This window comes from Sceloporus undulatus, chromosome 2 (genome assembly GCF_019175285.1).
Source record: "Sceloporus undulatus isolate JIND9_A2432 ecotype Alabama chromosome 2, SceUnd_v1.1, whole genome shotgun sequence".
Lineage (NCBI taxonomy): Eukaryota > Metazoa > Chordata > Lepidosauria > Squamata > Phrynosomatidae > Sceloporus > Sceloporus undulatus.
The window spans coordinates 158,777,010-158,800,455 of record NC_056523.1 but is presented as its reverse complement, the minus strand read 5'-3'; the positions used below and the strand labels follow the sequence as shown (position 1 = coordinate 158,800,455).

The 23,446-nt window shown below is 41.1% G+C and overlaps 1 protein-coding gene across 1 annotated transcript in view; it reads left to right on the top strand.

The window, feature by feature from the left end:
* LOC121920433 (SAP domain containing ribonucleoprotein) overlaps window positions 1-23,243 on the top strand; it is a 103,605-nt gene extending 80,362 nt beyond the window's left edge. The window contains exons 9-10 of the mRNA XM_042447572.1: window positions 20,088-20,180; window positions 22,825-23,243. Coding sequence (XP_042303506.1) covers window positions 20,088-20,180; window positions 22,825-22,866 — 135 coding nt within the window. The 3' untranslated portion in view covers window positions 22,867-23,243. The remainder of the gene's footprint in view (window positions 1-20,087; window positions 20,181-22,824) is intronic.
* Window positions 23,244-23,446: the final 203 nt, after the last annotated feature.

Below are 23,446 nucleotides of genomic sequence, written 5' to 3'. Positions count from 1 at the left end.
GAGGTCTTTAAACAGAGGCTGGATGGCCATCTCTGCTTTGATTTAAATTTCCTGCATGGCAGGGGGTTGGGCTGGATGGCCCTTGTGATATTTTCCAACTCTATGATACTATGATTTCTAAGTATCAAATACTATTTTTCTCTTGAGAGTCTGCTGCATTTTAAGCAAATCAGTTTGTTTGAGAGCCTTATTATAACACCTTTAATAGTTAAATATTTATTGAGATACTCAACGTTAATAATGCCTTTGTTTGGTGGTGATGTGAAATACTTAGGATATCTTTTTTCTTGATCTGTTAATATCTCAGATTTAAAAACATTGAAGAATTCTAAGGACATAAATAATAATATAATTTATTTATATTCCGCTTTTTTGCAGAAGAATCAAAGCAGATTACAACAGTATAAGAATAAAACATTGTATAGTTAAAAATTACAATTAAAAAGAACAATCCCATATCCCACCTGCTCCCCAGGCATTAAAAAAAAAGCTTTAATCAAAACCTTAAAAAGATATTAAACAACAAGAAAGAGTAAAACATTCCAATGCGAATTCACTAAAATTGTGGGCAGATTTGGGCGGAAAAGTGTCATCATCTGGGGTGGGGTGGGCGATGACATCAGTAAAGGGAGGCTAGTCTAGCACGGCTAATCTGGAATGGCCTGCTGGAAAAGATCTGTCTTAACCACCTTTTTAAAGGCTTTCAGGGTGGTAATATGACGGATCTTGTCCGGTGGGTTGTTCCAGAGCCTAGGAACAGCAAATGAGAAGGTCCTTTGGGTCACCGCAGACAATCTAGTCTTCTTAGGTTTTAGAAGTTTCTTCCCAGAGGACCGAAGTGTGCAGAGTGGATTACATGGAAGAAGATGCCAGTCACAGATCTTTCTCTGAAGGTGTCACCCACAGATGCTGGCGAAACATCAGAAAGAAACTCTGCTAGAACATGGCCACATAGCCCGAAAAACCCACAAAAAACTATGGATGCCGGCCATGACTTTACGTGGAAGAAGGCGCTCCCACAAGTAGTCTGGACCCAAGCAATGTAGGGCTTTAAAGGTTATAACCAACACCTTGTACCTTGCCTGGAATAGGCAGCCAGTGGAGAAATTTTAAAACGGGTGTAATGTGGGCAGTTCTGGATATGCCCGTGACCAACCTGGCTGCCATATTTTCTACTAGTTGAAGTTTCCAAACTTGGCACAAGGTTAGCACCCTGTGGAGTGCGTTGCAAAAGTCAAGCCAACAGGTTACCAGCGCATGTACTACTGTTTCAAGGTCTCCCGGCTCCAGGAAGGGGCACAGCTGGCATGTCAGTCAAAGCTGATAACAGGTGTTCCTGACCGTCGCATCCACCTGTGCTGTCAGTTGAAGCGACAAGTCATAACACCCTGCCCCATGTCTCCAGATGATCTCACCCAGTGGGTTCATGTAAATGTTAAAAAGCATGGGAGTCAGAATGTCGCCCTGAGGGACGCCAGATTGGAGCTCTCTTTCAGAAGAGCAACTGTCTCCCAGCATCACCATCTGCCTGAGAGATAGGAACAGAACCACTGCAAAGCAGTTCCCCCAATTCCCAACTCTTCCAGGCATTCCAGAAGGATACCATGGTCTATGGTATCGAAGGCCCCTAAAGGTCCAAGAGCACCAGCAGTGTCACACTTCCCCTGTCAGTGCCCAGACGGAAATCATCTACTAAGGGGCCATGGCAGTCTCAACTCCATATCTTGTCCTAAATCCGGTGTGAAATGGATCTAGAAAATCCGTTTCTTCCAATACTGCTTGGAGTTGAATGGCGACTGCCCTCTCGATCACCTTGCTTAAGAATGGTAAAAGCGAGACTGGCCTGTAGTTGTTTTTGTCCAGGGGTCAAGGAAAGACTTTTTTAAAAGTGGCTTGACCACTGCCTCTTTTAAGGCAAGATGGAAGGCAGCCTTCCCTAAGAGATATGTTGATTATATTTCTCAACAACACATCTGTGCTTTGCAGTAAGGAGATTATCAGATGCCCTTCAGACAATATAGATTAAAATTTATCTTTTGTCAAAAGACCAAAATGTCTTTTGACATTTTCCTTTTGTTCCACTTCATTGTTTTTGATTACAATAAAAACAATTGAAAGCAATAATTTGTTAAACCAGTCTTTGTTTCCTCCACCCTGAGACCTGCTGACTTTGGCACATAACTATATTCATTTCTGCTTGGTTTACTGGTAATTTAATTACATAATCATAAATTATTTTCAGTTATCCTGTTCTCTACTAGTGGTCTTCTATACTGTAGTGTATAAGAAAAATAGTAACAGAATAAATGACAAAAATTAAATGGAATAAAAGCAGCAGTAGACTGATGGAAGTATAATTGGCTAATGCTACTCTTGCCCATTGGAAGAAAAAATTTGATAGCATAAATCTGCAGGGATGGGCAGCTGTGGTAGGGGGAGGGCAAGAGCCAACCTACATCACCCTACATCAGGTGGCACCAGCTCATTATAGTGCATTGAATAGAGACCTCTTGTCATTTCAGGTCACTGTTTTTGGCTAAAAACAAATGTCAATGTCGGGTTCTAGAGGTAGGAGGGAAAGATCAAATGCTGCATTCGCAGGCAGTTTTCTGGCATTTGGGGCTATTTGAGGCCAGATTTGTATGTTAATCATACAGATTTTTTAACACGTGCACTCCTCAAATCCTCTTGATTTTTCTATTCTTTTTTCATTGCTTTCATTTTTATAGTCCACAGCACATTTTTAATGATGTAGTTCAGGATATAGGCAACTAAAGCCTTATGTAATCAATTCAGTGGAATGAAAATTGTGAAGCTGATCTGAATGTGTATTCAAGTTTAATTTTGCACTCTGTGCATAAAAGCCCATGGGTAAGTTCCTTTTACTGATTCAGTATGTTTGTGAACAGGCACATAAAATAATATGTTGAACTGTATGCAAAGAGATGTTGTAGCATCTTTGAGACCGAAAGAAAGAGCTTAGTAGCATGAGCTTTCATGGAGTTAAGCCTACTTCCTCAGACACATGTAAACATATCTACGAAAGCCCGTGCAACCAACCACTTATTTCTATTAGTCTCAAAGGTGCCACAAGATCCCTTTGCACATTGATTTTCCAGACTACCATGGCTATGTCTTTGAATGTTGAAGTGAATAACTGGTTTATATGACTGCTATGAAATGCATGATCAGATTCTAATAGTGGCTAGTAGTAAGTATAAAATTTCCCTTCAAAATAAAGGCTAATATTTGTTGAAGCTAGGTATGTGAGCTTTATTTGGAATAGTCATTGTGTTATTAACAGGTGCCAGAAATGCTTTTCTCTGTTTCCACTCTGCATCTGAGATGTGTCTCTTTCACTCTGCCATGTGGCATTCCTTATATGTATGTTTCATCCACTAGGCCAAAGAATGCTTTTCAACTTTAGAATTAAACTCTGGGAGTTGCAGGTATGCCCTTAACACAGGACTGTGACTTTTTTTGTCTCTCACTCCCCTGCTGATCCTGTTTGGAGCAAGCATAAACTTTTATCTGTGAAGTCCTGGCATTTTGACACAAAGAGCTTTCAAAACTGCTGACTCTCTCAGAACGTTGCCCTTTTAACAAATTCAACACCTCAATTTGATCTCTTAGGCGTTCTCTTTTTCCTGGCTTGTATTTGGACATTAAGTAGGAAGAGTCAAGTAAAGAAGAAACATTTGATATAATATCACTGTCTTTGTTTGAATGTATTTATATATTTCTACTATGGTGCCAACAGTGGTATTTATTGTTGACAGAAAGATCTGTATAATTTGAGCACTTGTTTCAAATAAAACCCAGTAGCTAATATATTTGTACAAAATGCATTGGCAGTTAAACTAATAATTTTTCCACTGAAATTGCTATATTTTGAAATTTTGTTCCTGCATATGCCTGTTATACATGCAGCTACTTTTACCACCTTTGGTATTCTGAAAATACAGATGGTCCCTGGAAGGAAGGTATAGTTGGATATTGATGTTGTACATTACCATGCCACTTTGTGCTATGTATTAAAAGTACATAAATCTTGTAGCCTCTTTGAGACTAACTAAAAGAAAGAAATTGGCAGCATGAGCTTTCATAGACTTCGGTCTACTTCCTCAGATGCATTTGGTGGAATGGAAGCCAGGTACAGACATATATATGCCATTGGTATATGAGGATGTCAGTACAAATTACAAATCCTTTGTGTATGGGAAATGAAGTTGCAGGTCCAATTTTAACGGATGGTTGTTAGTGCACAAAGACATAGGAAACTGGTCTTTGTGCATGGAGATGAAGTGGCAGTTTTGCAATGGGACCAGCCTGTGGTGAGGGGAATAGATGAATGTAAGGCACCCCCATCAGGATGGAGTCAGTGTTGAAGTGCGTGTAGTGTGTCAGGAAACCATTATCTTTGTTCAATCCATTGCTGAGGGACTGTAGTTTGTGGGTGAATTACAGGTCTGCTATTTTTCCAATCTATCTTTGTAGTTCTTTTGTTCAGTGACTGCTGTTCTGAGGTCTGAGATGGAATGTCCAGGGAGACTGAAATGTTCTGTCACTGGTTTTTGTGTATTCCCATTCCTAATATCTGATATATATCCATTTATCCTCTGGTGCAGGGACTGGCCTGTTTGCCAAATGTAGAGTGCTGAAGGGCATTGCTGACACAATATAGCATAGATCACATTGGAGGATGAGCATGTGAAGGCCCCCCCACTGAAGACCATCGTTAAAATTGGGCTTGCAACTTCATTTCCATACACAAAGGATTTTTAGTTTGTATTGACATCCTCACATACCAATGGCATATATATGTCTGTACCTGGCTTCGACTCCGCCAAATGCACCTGAGGAAGTAGACTGAAGTCTATGCAAGCTCATGCAGCTAACCTCTTTCTTTCTGTTATTCTCAAAGATACTACAACAGGGGTCGGCAACCTGCGGCCCGCGGGCCGGATGCGGCCCGCGAAGGCCTTCCTACCGGCCCCTGCGCAGTCCTGCCGCCGATTACTGCCGATTTCCTGTGTTTTCGCGCCGCTCCGGCCGCCATTTTGTTTTTCAAAATGGCGGCGCCCATCTAGTAGCCCCGGTGCAGCCCCTGAAGCACTCCAACAGGGCTCCAGGGGCTGCAGCAGGCCTGGAGCAGGCTCCACCTTGCCCTCCGCCCTCCTCCTCCTCCTCCCTAAGAGCAGGGAAAGGAGGAGGAGGCAGAAGGAAGGAGTACAGAGCCAGGGAGAAAGGGAGCCAGGGAGCCAGAGCAGCAGCTGCAGCCACAGCGAGGCGAGAGGTTGGTTCCTTGGGGGAGGGGGTTAGCTGGGTGTCCTTTGTGCAAACTTCCCTCTCAGCAACTTGTGGCTTCTGTGGGTTGACACTGTGTGCTTGCTTGCTGCAGTTTATTTTGAATTGCATTTTAGTAATTTCCTTGCTTGTAACTTTATTAGTATTACTACTTGCCCTGGGTGTTCTTTCTGCAAAATGCCCTCTCAATGAGAAAGAGGAGGAGGAGGCGGATGAGAAAGGGGGAGGAGGGGGAAAGGTGAGTCATTTCAGGTCTGCCTTGGGTTTTTTCCATTAATTTTTAAAAATATATAACACTTATTTTTGTTGTTTTATTTCATTATTTTTATTATTGCTTTTTATTTCATTTCATTATTTTTATTATTTATGAAGGTGAGACAGTGTGACTTTCCAAAGTGCTGTAACAAAGGTCTGCTGTAACAATGATAGTGGTGGTGGTGATGATGATGATGATGCTTTGGTGGAAGCTCCACCCCCAGTGTGTGGCTCCGCCCCTGGAGGGTGGAAGCTCCACCCTGGCATGTGGCTCCACCCCCAGAAGGTGAAAGCTCCACCCCCGGCATGTGGCTCCGCCCCTGGAGGGTGGAAGCTCCACCCCCGGCTTCGGCCCCCCAGTTGTCTGAGGGACAGCAAACTGGCCCCCGACTCAAAAAGGTTGCCTACCCCTGTACTACAAGATCTCTCTACATACTGATTCTACAGTCCAATACTGCTATCTTTGAATTCTATGTATTAAAAGTGTCATGGTATGGTAGAAAAATACTACCATAGTTTGCAACCTATTCCGGTGAGAACACAGGAATAAAACGTCCTGGTGGCTTCTTCCAGATTTTCTAATCCCCCTTTACAGAGGCTAGGCTGGCCTTCTCTGTGCTCTCCCTTTGCCAGCAGGCAAAGATGCTTTTATTTAAACATCTGATTGTTAATAAGTTTGGGCAGTCTTTTTTTTTTTTAATGGAAGTGCTCTATTTTTATCTGTAATGTTCTATATTTAAATTATTTTCAACTTTTAAAATTAATATCATTTTAATATGATACTTTGTTTAATTGTGTTTTAATCTTTCACACGATTTTTTGCTTTATCTTGTTTTAGTCTTGTTGTAAGCTGTTGTGGGTTCAATCTTAGGAGAGAGGTGGGACTAATAAATAAATCCTGTTTTTATCACACCATGATGTGAACCTGACAACCATCTGTATACAACCAAAAGCATGATCTTATTTAATATTAGTTTGCAACTGTAGCTTCATTTCTAAATAAAACTTTGGGGATCTGAAAAATTCTTGTTCCAATATCAACTCAACATTGTACAACTAGTGTACATAGAATTATTGGTGAAACACGACTTACTAGGGAATGCGAAGAACTGTTCAGTGTTTGACTTTCTTCTGGTCTCTGAGATTAAAGGATGGTGTTGATTTGACTGACTAGTCCTGAAATGAGGAAATCAATCACATTTTCTTTGGGCTTTTGTAAAGAGCAGAGCAGGAAGGTAAGCAATATTGGAGCCTATAAAACCAACAGCTTCTTGTCTGTGCCTGTCTCATAGATCACAGTGTATGTGCAGGGTGTAACTACACACACTGAATAGTTCACAAAAGATCATTTTAGGGCCATAAACAGGAAAGCAACCTGCTTCACAGGATGCTTATACTGAAACTATTTACTTTCTGGCTCTTACTCAGTATTTCTTGCTGGGTGTTGTTCATGTAGCCAATGCTTATAAACACAGAATTCCCTAGTGCATTCACTAGGGAAAAGAACAAGGAGGTATAAATATGTTGGGATGAATTTCAAGAAGGTGGGTGACAGCTGTGTGTCCTAGGATTAGAGTGTTTTGAAGAACAAAACTATCAGTTGCTGTCATTCACCCTCTGGGTATGAAATTGGAAGCCAGCTACTCGTGAGTGTTTCATAACCTTTACCTTTTGGAGGTCAAGGCCATGTCATCATTAATCTACCATCGCCTGAAAGCCTGGAGGCTCTGCTTTTCATCCTGCCATCAGTCATGCTGCTGTGGAAATACAGGGGTGGTGGCCAGAAGGGTTCATTTTTATATATCTCCTCCCACTGGCTTGTAAAATACAATTCATGATAATGTCATGTTTTTAAGGGACACCTGAAGAAATTAACAGGCTGTAGGTTAACAACAACAGCAAAATATATATTTTCATCCATTCCCGGCTATCACACATAGTACAGAGTATAGCTGGTCTCTTTGAGCTTGCTTTCATAGTGTTGACTTGATGACAAGCTAATAAAGCAAAACTTAATTTGTCCCTCTGTAGCTGTTTATTACAGTCAAGAAGCTAAAAATCAGTGTCTTCCCAACCTTTAAGCTTGGAAGATTAAAATATTGAATGGAGTAGTAGTTGTCAAGGTAACATCACTGTATTTCTGTATTTAAATGCTGCCTTTTTCAGGGTAAAGATGAATCTACTAGTGTCTAAGAGTTATACTTCCTTTGTACTTCAGTGCATACATCCGACTAGCTGCACAAACCATGTCACAAGACTTCCTCTTGGGATACTTTATTTAAGACACAAGCTTTTTTATTCAACTCCCACTTCAAAACAGCATCAAAAATGTATCCTCCCTATATTGGAAAGAGAGCAGTTATCTCCTGTTACAGTATCTTAGAGTACTTTCTTTTTGGCTAAAAGTTAAAATTACACTTTCCAAAGGAGCAACCTGAATAAGCTTAACAGGTAAAGAAATGTATTGCACAGTCCGTTTGAACCTTGAAACTCTGTTTTCCTAGCATGCTATAATAATAGCCATAAATCTAACTCTATAGTTACTTAAATTTTGCCCCAAATTTATGAAAGGCATATTTCTCAATTGATATTACCTAGGCAGAATAAGATACACCCTCATGGTCAGAAAGTTGAATAGGTGCAATAAAGGAAGCAATAGAGATTGATGTTTGTTGTCTACTTTCATCTGAGCTCTGAATCCTATGGCACTGATAAATTTCAGTTTGACCTCCAAAGACATTTTGATCTGGCACATACAGTAGATCATTTTGAAGTAATCTAGATTCTGTTGATCAGGCTTCAATTTTTTGAGGCTTAATCCAGTCTTGTAAATAACCTCGCTCCTAGTTACCTTTGTTGAGTAAGGTTAGTTTTGGGGTGAGGAAACAGCTGGGGATTGTAATTTCCATCCACATGTTCACTGAGACATAAATGACTAATATAAATTTACTTCAAAGGACAAACAGGTGATATTTGTGGGCTTATAATTTGACTTCTTGTCCTAAAATAGGTGAAGAGAAGAGCATTTAGCATTATGTGATATAGCATGCTGTTTCTTGTAAATTGTGGTGCATAATAGAATCTATCTGACCTCTGTGCAGTTTCTGGAAGGATACAGTGGTCCCTTGCTTTACGCGGGGATTCGTTACGGACCCCGCCGCATAAGACAAGTTCCGCCTATGCTTAAGTCCCATTGATGTTAATGGGGCTCGTGCACCTGGTGGCATGGCGGTGTGAGTGCTGCACGTGTGCGTGCCATTCATTGAATGGTGCAGGGCTTCCAGCATAAGCTGGAATGTTTCCAGTTTTATCAATTAGAAATTAAAAATACTTTTCCAGGAGAACAAAAGAATCACTTCTCCAATTTATACTGCAGCATTCAGAAACCAAGAAGCAAAGCAGTTCCTTTAGTCATATATTTCCCATGACTAAACCTAACTGTGATGTAACCATAGTCTTGTCCTTAGCTTATTAAACTTACTATGGCCTGTTACAGACAGCCAAAATAAAGCTGCTTCGAGTCACAGTGGAGGTATGGTGTTTCAATGATGCATCATGCGTCCTAAGAGTCCAGAAGCCGCACCAAAACCACACTCTAGTCCTTAGGGCTGGAGCGTGGCTTTGGTGCGACTTCTGGACTCTTAGGACGCATGCATCATTGAAACACCATACCTCCACTGTGACTCGAAGCAGCTTTATTTTGGCTGTCTGTAACAGGCCTACATACTCTTTAGGTTCATCAGCTGTTACAGATGATCTCTGCTGCCTTTGATAATTTTTCTGAATTACAGTAAAAGGATACAATGGAATGCTACTTACTTACCTGCATTTGTGATTTTTCTCACTATTGAGGTGTGTCTCAGCACTGATGGACCACGGAAGCAGTCTTCTTTCTAACCAAAAAAGCTGCTTTGAGTTCCAGTTGGGAGGCGGGTTTGCAGGACATAAATAAACAGAAGGAGGTGGTGGTAGTAAGGGTGATGGTATGAAAGAACTAGACAAAATCCTGAAATGTAAAGATAAGTAATTGAATGCTAAAGTTAGGATTGTCCATGCTGTATTGCTAATTTCTGTATATGGTTGTGAAAGCAGAACAGTGAAGGAAGCTGATAGGAAGAAAACCATTTTAAATGTGATGCTCGAGAAGAGTGGGTACCGTGGACTGCTAAAAAGACAAGTAAATGTGTTCTAGAATAAATCAAGCCTGAACTGTCTAGAAGCCAAGATGACTAAACAGACAGGCGTACTTGAGATCATGAGAAGGCAGCTGTGGAGGAACTAAACTGTAAAGATATGTCATTAAATACCAAAATCAGGATCATCCATGCCATCCTATTTCCAATTTCTAGGCGTGGGTGTGAAAGCTAGACAGTTAACATGAATAAAATCAACTAATTTGAAATGTGTTGGAGAAGAATTCTGCCGATACTGTGGGCTGCTAAAAAAAGGGACAAATGAATGGGCCCTGGAGCAAATCAAGCCTGATCACTTTCTGGAAGCAAAAATGATTAAACTGAGGCTCACGATGTCAAGGTGTGTGCTGGGTTCATAACCCTTGTCAAAGCGAACACAATCAGAGTTTATGTACGCGGACAAGATGCCCAGAAGAAGGTCTGTGAAGAATCTTAGTTGCGTAGCAAACTTCCTCTCACACAGGAATGAATCTCGGCACAACGAGGTTTCTCTCAAGAAGAGCGTTCTTTAATCTTTGTTACTTAACTGTTTACAAAGATTACACAGAATATAAGACATCCGTCTTGAATACTCATTAACAAGTTACTTTACCAACCAACCGACCATAACAGGGGTAGGCAACCTGCGGCCCGCGGGCCGGATGCGGCCCTGCAAGGCCTTGGGACCGGCCCCAGCCCGGTCCTGCCGCCAATTGCCGCCGGGGCCTTTGGCCTCTCGCGCACAGGGGCAATTGTCTATAGAAGCCTCAGAAACATGCATTTATATTAACATTTTTTAAAAAATCAGCAAATTTTTTTACATGTCTTCCACTTTTTTAAAAAAAGTGTCCACCATTTGAAAATGTTGTCCTACATTTGTCCCGGTTTATTTATTTATTTAATTTTTAAAATTATTTATTTTTTGGCTTCGGCCCCCCAGTTGTCTGAGGGACAGCAACCCGGCCCCCGGCTCAAAAAGGTTGCCTACCCCTGGACCATAACAACAACCTCTGAGGCAGTTACTCTAACACCAGCCATCATAGCTGACATTCTCAGAAGGTAACAGTTGCATCAGCATTCCCATGATGCACAGTTTCAAAATGCAAACTCATGTACCTGCCACTAGAACCATAATACATTCCGCCACAGCGCCACCCAGTGGCCACATCCATGTCATTTTATCAGACTTGTTTAAAACATGGTCCTGACAAATGAGAGCCAGCATGGCATAATGTTTTGAGTGCTGGACTACAACTCTGGAGACCAGGATTTGATTCCCACCCGGCCATGAAACCCACTGGGTGACCTTGAGCAAGTTGCATGCTCTTAGCCTCAGGGGAAGGCAATGGCAAACCACCTCTGAACAATTCGTGCCAATAAAACCCCATAATAGAGTTGCCTTAGGGTCGCCATAAGTCAGAAACAACTTGAAGGCAGACACTGACAACAACAATAACAACATTGAACTGTGGAGATAAATGTCCAGTATTTCATTATTGAGAAAGTTGTTTGGAAAATGTAGTGCACTCTAAGCTTCAGCAGGTCCTGAAACTCTTTCTTAAATCCTGAATATTTATTTGCAAAGAGATAGATAAAACCAATCCATATGAGTCTGCAATCTAGGAACAGTTTGGTTCCAAAAGACCCAACAGTATCTGTAGCAAAATCTCAAAGGTAATTACTAATTGCAAGCAAATATACAAATGAAAAAATGGGACGTACAAGTTTTATTACTGGCTAATCTCCAATATTTCATTCTTGGGCAAGTTGTTGGAACATGTAGTGGGTGCTTAGCTTCAGGGGTTCCTGGAGGAGTTGGATTATCTAGAGCTACTTGAGTCTGGCTTCAGGCCAAACTGTGGGAGAGAGATGACTGTTGTTGCCTTTGTGGACAATATAAGAAGAGTAGAAGGAAAGATATGTTGGTTCAGGAAGATCAATTGACAGTTTTGCTGCACTTATTGCCACTCCATAGGCCTTCAAAAGAGAGTCTAGGAGTGCCTTGTCGGCTAAGTGCTGGTGTCTTTGCCAGTCGCGCTCTAGTCGTCGCAGAATCTGCTTCCTTTCCCTGAGATCTTCCGTATACCAGGGCTGTTTTTTGGAAGCAGGCCTGAGAGGACGCTTGGGAGCGATACTGTGTATAGCCCTGGAGAGATCAGTATCCCAGATGTTAGTCAGGGCATCAACAGAATCGCCGTCAGTTCCAGCCATATAACCCTCTAGGGCTTCTTGGAACCTTTTGGGTTCCATCAGCCTTCGAGGGTGGACCATCCTAATAGGTCCGCCACCCCCGGGGGCCTGGACAAGGGAAGCGTGTCCCTGTTAGTGCTCTTGGACATCTCAGCGGCTTTCGATACCGTTGACCATGGTATCCTTCTGGAACGCCTGAGGGAGTTAGGTATCGGGGGCACTGCGCTCCAGTGGTTCCGTTCCTACCTCTCGGGCAGATTCCAGATGGTGCAGCTGGGGGACGTTTGCTCCGATAAGAGGGAACTGACATCTGGTGTCCCTCAAGGAGCTATTCTGTCTCCCATGCTATTTAACATTTACATGAAACTGCTGGGAGAGATCATCCGGAAACACGGGGCGCGGTGTTATCAGTACACTGATGACACCCAAATTTGCTTCTCTGTGTCTCCAATTGATGTAGTGACTAGGGATGGCATCTCTCCTCTAAATGCCTGCTTGGAGTAGGTAATGGGCTGGATGAGGGAAAACAAACTCAGTTTGAATCCAGAGAAAATGGAAGTACTGACGATAGGTTCCCCGGGTCCGGGTGGTGAGATCTGCCGTCCTGTCCTGAACGGGGTCACGCTCCCCTTGAAGGACTCAGTTGGCAGCTTGGGAGTTCTCCTAGACTCGTCGCTCCAGCTGTCATCTCAGGTGGATGCGGCAGTCAGGAGCGCTTGTTATCAGCTTCGGCTGATACGCCAGCTGCGCCCCTATCTGGACCGGAGGAACCTTGAAACTGTAGTACATGCTCTGGTAACCTCTTGATTGGATTTCTGCAATGCGCTCTACATGGGGCAACCCTTGTACCAAACCCGGAAGCTACAGTTAGTGCAAAATATGGCAGCGAGACTGATCGCTGGGTGTTCCAGATCAGATCATATTACACCAATCCTGAAAGATCTTCATTGGCTGCCTATGTGCTTCCGGGCTCAATACAAGGTGTTGGTTATAACCTATAAGGCCCTAAATGGCTTGGGCCCAGGGTACTTGGAGGACCGCCTCTCCCCATATAATCTGCCCTGCTCACTCAGGTCAGCAGGGAAGAATCTGCTAGAGGTCCCAACTGCATGTTATGCAAGGACCTCGCAACCGGCCTTTTCTATCTCGGCCCCAAGATTATGGAATAATCTTCCAGATGAGCTCCGCTCTACCACATCCTTAGAGACCTTTAAGAAGAACCTTAAGACCTTCTTCTTTTCTCAAGCCTTTCCCCCATGAGATGTTCCTTCATGTTTCACCCTCTTGATTAGACGACCTTGTGATGTTTATGGATTCCCCCACTCAGCTGAACCTGCTGTTTTTATTGTTATTGTGACTGTTTTTAGATACAGTGGTACCCCGGGATACGAATTACCCAGCTTACGAATTTTTCGGGATACGAAAAAATCCCATAGGGATTTATTGTTTCGGCTTACGAAGGTTTTTTCGGGTTACGAAAAAACCCCGGCGCTGTTTTAAATGGAAAGGCCGCCACCGGAGGGCAGCAGAGAGCTATTTTTTCCATTAGCGCCTATGGCAATTCGGCTTACGAAGGTTTTTCGGGTTACGAAATTAGCCGCGGAACGAATTAATTTCGTAACCCGAGGTACCACTGTACTGTTTGAATTGTTTTTACCTTGATGTATTTTTACTTAAACTTGTATGCCGCTTTGATCAAATTGGAAAAGCGGGATATAAATAAACTTATTATTATTATTATTATTATTATTATTATTATTATTATTACCTTCTTCCATATGATCCACCCCATGCACTCTTTCCTCTGGAAAGAATCTATTGCAGCCTTTAAAACTAGATTGACTGCTACTTCCCAAAGGACCTTTTCATCCGCCGCTCTCAGATTTTGGAATGGCCTACCAGAGATCTGTCATATTACCAGCTTGGATAGTTTCAAAAAAGCTGTCAAGACAGGTCTCTTCCGGCAGACCTTTCCTGAACAAGAAAATCCCAGCCATAAAAATAATGGAGTTTGTCTGTGTTATACCCCATATAGCCTTCACCCAGATTGGAATGATTTTGTATTGTTGTTATTATATTTTTGAGATTTTAATTTGTTTATAGATTATTTTAACTATTGTTTAATTGTTACTTTAAGGGGGGATTGTGGGTTATACTTAAGGTATTGTTGAAATTTTATGTAAGCCTCTCCAATTGCTTGTACAGAGAAGTGGGATATAAATAAAAATTTTATTATATTATTTTATTGTTTATTTATTTATTATGGCAGATTGGACATCTCCAGAAATGGCTGCATCTGGCTTACTAGGTCTAATTGTGCAAATGCACCCCTAGTTACTACTAGGAGTTCAGGTGCAGAGTTGAGTCCAGGAGTATACAAGCTTATCGTCCCCCCCCCTCCACCGGCTTCCATTTTAAAAAAATTAGACACCTCTGCTTACCCCTAAAATACATGAGAATATTTTCTAATAATTTCTTTAGGTGACGAGAGCCCAAAGACTACTACCTCAAATATCTTTTAAGACACTCCATATAATGCTGCTTGCCTATATTTACCACTACAAAAGCTTGAAAACATTTGGCTGTGCTTGCCACCAATGCTGTACTACTTCTCAGGTCTTCACTCATACAGGGTAATGTGGTGGCATGAAAAAAGAGTCAGAGTTCATAATCTTGACTGATGTTTTCCAATAGAAATTTTAAAAGATTTCTGGCACAAATACCTAAATCATTCCCTCTGTCTTCAATGTCTGCTTGCTGTTCACAAAGCACTGCAGGTATGGAAATACAGTAGCAAGAGCGAATAAGAGTCATAGGGCAGCATAAGATTGTTTTCTACATGATAACATTCAATTTCTTTGGCCATGGAAATCCTGTCTGGCTCTGGTTGCTTCATTTTCATCTATGATTTTTTAAACATTTCTACTCACTCAAGCAGACTAAAAGCTTTTTTAAAAATACAGTCAGCCCTCTGTGTCCATTGATTTTTTATTCACAGATTCATACATCCACAGCTTGAAAATATTTAAAAATATATAAATTCCACAAAGCAAATCTTGATTTTTGCCATTTTATACAAGGGACACCATGTTACTATACCATTGAAGGAAGAGGCCCCTCCCTCCTCAACTGTCATGGGAATGATCAGGCAGACCCAGCTCTCAGGGACAGCCTGAAGGAAGAGGCCCCTCCCTCCTTAACTGTCACCTTGGCTTCAGAGGGAGCGATCAGGCAGACCCAGCTCCATCAGGGACTGCCTGAAGGAAGAGGCCCCTCCCTCCTTAACTGTCACCTTGGCCTCAGAGGGAGCGATCAGGCAGACCCAGCAACATCAGGGACTGCCTGAAGGAAGAGGCACCTCCCTCCTTAACTGTCACCTTGGCTTCAGAGGGAGCGATCAGGCAGACCCAGCAACATCAGGGACTGCCTGAAGGACGAAGCCCCTCCCTCCTTTAACTGTCACTGTGTATTTTGTATTGTATTCTATTGCAATTTTTACTGTACACCGCTGTGATCGTTGCGGAATAGCGGTCTATAAATAAAACTTATTATTATTATTATTATTATTATTATTATTATTATTACTATTATTATTATTACTATTATTATTAATGGTACTTGAGCATCTGCAGATTTTAGTATCCATGGGAGGCCTTGGAATCAAACCCCAGTGGATACCAAGGGCCCACTTTATGTTGACACTCAATTAATATTATATTTATTATGCTGAGTTTCTTAATCTACAGGTCGCCATTCAAATATTATTACATAGTTTTTTTCTTTGTATTAATTATTCTGCGCAGAGATTAACTTTATTTTTTAAAAGTATGAAATAGCACTAACATTCTTGAGATGGCAGACTGCTGGATTTCAGGATTCCTATATTATTATGCCTTTTTCTCAACTTAATTACAAATAAAGAATTTAAGTGGATATTGTCCATCCACCATTTCTCTGCAAGATGAAGAAAATCTGAAAATCACATACTATGAGAAATTTATCTGTCGCTTCACAGTAAAGGTCAGCATCCACCCCCCACTTCACATACACAAATGCCCATGTGCATATTCGAGCATGCCCCAGGGCTCTAGCAGAGCTTGATAAATGCTGAGATAGCCATGTTTTGATAGAGGTAATTTTCCTCAGATGGGTTTCAGCACCCCATGAATCAAAACCTGTCAGTGAGGAGCTAAAGATGGAGTGAAGTTTATTGTAAGCGTGTTTGCATCTGACGCTGGTGTGCTAGGGGGTCAAGTGAGTGAGATCATTAGAAGAGTGTTGATTTAGTGGGATTGTTACACACTTTCCCTTCAGGCATTGAATGGGTGTGGGGTGATTATAGAGGGTTACTACAAAAATAAATAAAAACGGCAGTTCAGTGCAGTCTCTGACGTGCCCTATAATATCCATTCATTCATTTAAAGTTAGTATTTGTTTTCCTCTTATTTCCTTTCTACCATACTGATACAGACTGGATCACCAACTGTGCCTTTTTAGGAAAATGTTTAATTGAATGAGTTGCATTGGAATATACTGTATGCATACATGTTGTAGTTTTTAATACAATCTTTCCCTCTATTTGATAACTCTGTTATGCTGTTTTATCTGAAAAATAGAAAGATACGGGATACAGCTTTTAAAATAGTATGTTTTCATATTAGTTTATTCATATGCAAATTAATATTTGACAGAAGGTATAGGTAACATCTGAGTGGTTGTGTGTACATATTTGACATTTACAGATAATGAAGCCACTGTATGTATCACTTTTCCAGTTTCTATAGTCAGAACCAAAAGAATTGTTAAGCTTCTGTTCAAACATACCGTAATCTGCCATATAAAACAAGCCTCAAAGAATGCAATTTTTAGTCTCTTTTCCCTTGCTGTTCATGCTGTTTTCTTTTTGCCTAGCTTTACCTTATTCTTAGCAAGTTTTGTTTTTTTGAAGTGTAATTTTACTTGTTAGGTTAGTTTTCACACAAAGATTTTAAAAAATCTACAAAAGAAAAAATGCTGAAGCAGCATTTGTATTTGAGGTAACAGCAATAACAAAGAATTATGTTGCTGGTCTTCCAGTCTCCTCAGGTTATAGTACATTTTAAGCCTTACAGCAGCTGTTCTTGAAAAGCAGGTGATATTCTATCAATCACTGAAAAACAAGGCTAGCCTTTAGCCCAGATGTGAGTCCATTTTTTTAAAGGATAAAGATTCTCAGTGACAGAGTAACACTGCTGATCACCCTGCATAAAACTGCCCTGAATGTCTCACTCCAGCAAGGGTGAACTGTGTTCAGAATTCACATTTCTTTGTGCCACATCTTTAAAATAATTCTAGTTAGTATCCTCCAGTGCGATAGCTGGATCAAATACTAGGTATCTCAATGTAAACATGGCTTAAACATAGTTTAAATTCCACAACTGACACATGTTTTGTAGACCAAAATCATCTGTAAGTTTGAGGTTGAACCAAGAGACACTCAAGAACCAAGCTGTAACCTCTAAATCCCAATTTCTTCTTCATTTTTGGCATTCTGTCTGCTGGTATAACTAACCAGCCAGACTGTTGTATGCTCAAAGGTACTCCAGTGTCATACCAGTATATCATATAATACCATTTAATAATAATAATATCATTATCATCATCTATAAGGGCCTCCTGTAATTTTCAGTAAAAGAAAGCTTACAAAGTTTATAGAAGTAGAAAATCCCAGTATGGCAAGTATCCTGTGGCAAAAGGCTTGGCGAAACCCATAAGCTTAGCAGTAGTTATTATGAAGTGTTTATACATGCACATGCCCTGAGAAACAATTGCATTTTTAATTAAATATTTCAATTACACCTGTTGCCACAACACATGAAGCTGTCATAATTAATAAAGCTGAGCCTGGTTGTCATGGTGTTATTTATGTAAGGGATTGACATAATGAAGGCACTCCTGCCACTGCCTGCTGAGGAGGTGTCAAGCATGATGTTTGTAACAAAAGTTGCCTGCTGCACCAGTGATGTCATTGGGTTTACTTTGTGAATTGGTTGATATTTTGTTCTGCATTTGTTTTAAAAAGCAGAGCTGTTCATCACTGTTTAAGTGATTAATAAATAGTCTTCTTTGTATAGATGAAATTTAGAAGAGAAGAAGTTTAATATAGTCATAGGAAGTGTATTATCTTGACTTTTCATTTTACCATGTAATCATTTTTAATATGACTTAGCTGATGACAAGGTTTAGACCACATTTTCTCAAAGGTGGTTATTGGATGTGGCAAGCTAAGCACTTAAGTAGTCATTCATAGGGACCAGCAAACACAGTTAAAGGCTTTAACTTGTTTTATTGCTCACTTCCATCATCCCTGGACTCCAGTATTCTCCACATGATGATTGTGAAAGGGTATCATTACTTCAGCAAATCTCATGGTCAGCACTGCTCGATTATCAAGTACATCAGACATGGCAGGGGGGAGGTTGTAAATGCATTGCATGAGCAGGTGAGGAGAATTATAGAAATAGAGTAAGGTAATTGGACAATAATTTGGAGCTGAAAATAGCCCAAGAGAACCTCTCTGGCAAATGGATGTAGTGGAGCCTTTTAAGGGGTAATGATGGCCTTGATTATTACTGGAGACCAAGGCCACCAGCATGGTTAAAGGTTAAGAGAATAAAAAGCCTCAGGCTTATGGGGAAATCAACAGAAGAGTTCCAGGGTACCGGCATCATTTGACATTTATTTGTTCACCCAGACTGGTAAATCAGGGGTAGGCAACCTTTTTGAGCCGGGGGCCGGGTTGCTGTCCCTCAGACAACTGGGGCCCGGCAGCCAAAAATAAATAATTAAATCTATTTTTTTTTTAAAACAATGTAATTAAATAACTAAAAACCGGGACAAATGTAGGACAAAATTTTCAGATGGAGGGCACCTTTTTTAAAAAATGGAGGACACACAAAATTTTTGCTGATTTTTAAAAAAATGTTAATATAAATGCAGTGTTTCGGAGGCTTCTATAGACAATTCCCCCTTGCCTGCCTCTTGCCCCCCCTTGCCCACCTCCTCCTGATAGGCCCAAGGCCCCACGCCCTCACGCGAGCAGGCCAAAGGCTCCCGGCGGCGACAATCAGCGGCAGGACCGGGCTGGGGCCAGTCCCAAGGCCTTGCCGGCGCATCCAGCCCGGGGCCGCAGGTTGCCTACCCCTGCTGGTAAATATACTTACAATAGATTAATATGCAACGTGCCATGCAGGCCAACTTGATGAAAAATGGTTTTGTTAAAATCATGCAGTGGATTAAAATTTAAATGGCCTTTTAAGAAAGAAAGAATAAATTGAGACTTAACAATGCCCTTAATGTCACTAATATTCATTACCACTTGTTCAGAAAAGGTTAGCTGTCAGGGCCTTGTACTGTGGTACCTAATACTGAATGTTTATTGTACACCCACATTCTCTTCATACAGACTTTCGTGGTTTTTGTTTTTTTCCCCACATTAAAAAAAATCCCCAGACATTACTTTGGAGTGCCTCAGAGTGTGACTGTGAATCATGTAAGTGAAGCCTTAGTTTTGTTGAGTTGTCTCATGTTGTGTTGTGTTGTTCCTAAGTTTGAACAGCTCAAAAATAATTTTGTTAGCACACAAAGCCGATCCTATGCGTTCTGCCATCATTTTGGAGGCATATTGGGGGAAAGCTTGTAAATTCTAGAGCAGGTGGTCAAATGTGTGCGCTGCAGAAGATGTTGGATTTCAGCTCCCAGCATTCCTTACACTGGCTATGCTGGTGAGTTGTTGCAATCATCTGGAGAGCTGCAGTATATTCATGTTCTAGAGACTAGGCGAAATGCTGGCCTAAATACAATTGTTAGTCCCAAGTAGCATGGACCCATTGATCAGTTTAAAGTACATAGTGTTAATGTAAATAATTAATGGGCAGTTTAACAACAACAGCAAAAAAAATGTTGACTTACCAAGTTCCCATTGTTTCTGAGGGTGTACTCTACCCTAAACTACACTTGCATTTAGTTCACTGTGTAATTCCGAACACTAGCTATAGTCTATATAATCTCTTTTCCAGCAAGTTGTTCTGTAAGACTTGGGGGCAAGCAAGGAAGCAGTCAGCAGCCAAAATTGTTCTCTTGACCTAAAAGCCAACTAAAACTTTCTTCTTCCATTTTGTATAGACTGAAGAGGATGAGAAGCTGAAAAAGAGAAAGGAGAGGTTTTGGTATTGTATAACAAGTTCAGCTGGGACTGGAACTACAGAAGACACAGAGGTATCTGTTAAAAAACAATTTGTAAGAACATGTTCTGTTCTTAACACTGGCATGGGTATAGGAGTTGAGGAATTTATCTGGCCTGTTACAGCAGCAAATAAAGCTGCTTCGAGTCACAGGAGGTATGGTGTTTCAATGATGCATGCGTCCTAAGAGTCCAGAAGCTGCACCAAAGCCACGCTCCAGTCCTTAGGGCTAGAGTGTGGTTTTGGTTCGACTTCTGGACTCTTAGGATGCATGCATCATTGAAACACCATACCTCCACTGTGACTCGAAGCAGCTTTATTTTGACTGTCTGTAACAGGCCTATGATTAATTGACATGTCAAACACTCCACAAGATGGCACTGTGTATCCTTTATCCTTTCCTGTGCCCCTTTCCCATTTCCATGATCCTATTACACCAGCTTTGCCAATGCAATATCCTCCACAAGTTTTGAACTACAACTCCCATCAGCCCCAACCAGTATTGCCAGTGATCAAAATGTGGGAACCCTAGTACAGTACAAAACATCTAGAGGGTATGAGGTTGGGAAAAGCTGAGCTGAACTGCCCTTGGTGATTATATAGTGCTTGATCTAGTACTTCAGTAGATAGTGTCAGAAATGTTCTTCCCTTCCTCTTTAAAGATACTGTATCCGGTCTTGCTATGTATTTTTTAAAAAATATATTTTTCAAATAATAAATTTTAAGGTACATCACTTCAGATTGTCCCAACATTGCCTTGCTAAGCTCATCAAGTTTTATTTTAACCTAATAACAAACTCTATGATTTATTGAATATTACCCAGTTAGCTACATAATGGAGCTGGAATTTGAGTCTGGGTCAGTAGATCCAAATCCAGTTCTCCATCCCACTGCTTGCTTGATGGTTTTTAAATCTGGGATCTGTGTGAAACAAATGCCTGCTTGGATGCATGGAATATCACCTTTTCCAATACTGCTAAAAACTACCGGTATCTATTGAAATCATTGGCAAGAATGAAAGAAAGAACACATAAATGATTTTGAGTGCCTGTGGTATGAACTTTTAAAATCTCAAAGGCAGGTTACAAACTGCCGGGTTGCGGCGGTCTCCCGCCGCCGCCACTTGCAGCGTCCGGGAGCCGCAGCTGCCACACCGTGAGGCTCCCAGACACTCCAAGGAAGGAGCGCAAAAATCGCACTCCTTCCTGGGCCCCGGAAGTGGCGCCACAATGCGCAAGGCGCACTTTCACAGCGTCACTTCCGCTGCGACACATCTTGACGCTATGCGTCCAAGATGTCAAAATGGTGGCGGCCGTGTGGAACGGCCACAGCCATTTTGTGCGCACAGAGCGCGTACTAGGGTTAGGGGGTGCAGAAGCACCGCACCTTCCTAACCCTAGTACGTGCTCTGCGCGTACTTTCTGACGGTTTGTAACCCGCCCGATATTCACTTCTATTTTAGGGTGTGTGTTTTTCTATGATGCAGGTTTCTTTTTGATGCCATACAACCCTTAAATATTTAGGGAAAATTTGTACAATTTGAATCTAAAATTACTTTCTTTTCTATACCTTGTTTTCCTGAGCATTTTCAAGGTTATTTTATTTTTGTACTGCTTCCTTCATACCTCATTTTGTGAATTCTTTGTGGCAAGGATCTGTCCTCTTATTATGGGTCTCCTGATTCCTCCTTGCATTATTTGTCTAATTTTAATTAGATCCTTCTATTATAGAATGGCAGTTCTTTTGTTTCTGTAAATCTGTATTCCTGCTTATTGTGATATAGTGATATAGTCTCCTACACAAGAGATCTACTTGATGTGGGCTCATTTTGCCTTTGGAAGTGAAGCAATATTTGAGGCTCTGAACTCACGTTGGATGAATCTTGAGTATTATATACAGGAAGTTTATTTTCTTTGGCATCTTATACAGAGTTCAGATATGGTTTGGTGCCTTTTGTCTTTGCCAGATGCTGTGCAAGCATTGCTCCACAAAATGAAGTAGAATGATCCCCCTGTTCAATTTGAGTGAAGGGGGTGGTTGAGCTCTGGTCTGAGGGATTCCATGCTTTTCCGTTAGGTCACTTAGAGAGTGTGCCTGGAACAAAAAGGTCTTTTTCTAGTATTGTGCATGCTAAACTGCACCTTTCCCCTGGAGATTCTTGATTAGGACTTCTGCTACCCTCTGGGCTATTTATCCAAGTAAAAATTAAGATTTATATGCCCCTGGTGTGTTTGCTTAAAGGCATATCTTGGAGAAGCATGAGTATATTTAATGCTTTTGACTGTGTCCCTCTCACTTTCCTCATGAATAGAAGAGTGTTAACCCTTTGGCCTTTTACATTTCCCACCTCCCCATTGCCTGGAAGGTTTTCCAGGCCTGTAAAGTGGTCATTGTTCCAAGCATAGCTCACTCTTTTAACCCAACAAGATGAAGCAACCACCAGGCCACTATATCTCATGCTTTTACAGCTTAATTTCAGAGTCTGGTTAGAAGCCCTCTTACAATTGCAGTGCCCTGCATGAAATGTGATATGAAAAATGCTTTCTTAAACTAACTCTATGACACTCTTCACAGATTTTCCACCTTCCTTAGTGCAAAAAAACCCCCACATTCTAATAGTTGCCATTCTTCTTGAGTCTTGACTTTTTTTTAATCTTTCTTTTAATTCCTATTTCCAGGCAAAGAAGAGAAAAAGAGCAGAACGTTTTGGCCTCGTCTGATGACCTCCCTCTTAGCTTTTATCTGCTTGAGTTGTATGTTTTATACGTTCATGTTCTTCATTCCTAATGAAGACGATAGCTTTTTCTTCACACAGATCTTGGCTTTGCATTTTAAAGCTAGCTCTTCAGTTGTGCTTTTCTTCACTTTTGGACTTCAAACAGATTTTGAAGCCTAGAATGAAAGTATCTGTTGTGTATGTAAACAGTTTGAATTTACCGGCAAATTCTCCTATCAACCACTTATATCCAGATTACATCTCCAACTTGCTTCTCCTCTGTTTAAAACAACTGCACAAAATAAAAAAATCCCTAAGTAGGAGGAGTATGACTATTTTTGATGCATCTTTCAATGCCTATTAAAGTTACTAATACCTGAATCAGGAGCTGTCTGAATTCTCCTTGATTTTCACTTAAGCATTCATTACTCTGCTCTTTCAATTTTCATATTGTCCATGGCTCAGAAATCGCATCCTCTTCTGTCCCCATCCCCGAGCAAAGTAAATCTGTCCCAGCTGGGTGCCCCCAATATGTTTTTATACAGAGAGGTTGAAGCCCTTCTTTCCTTGACTTCTGCTATACA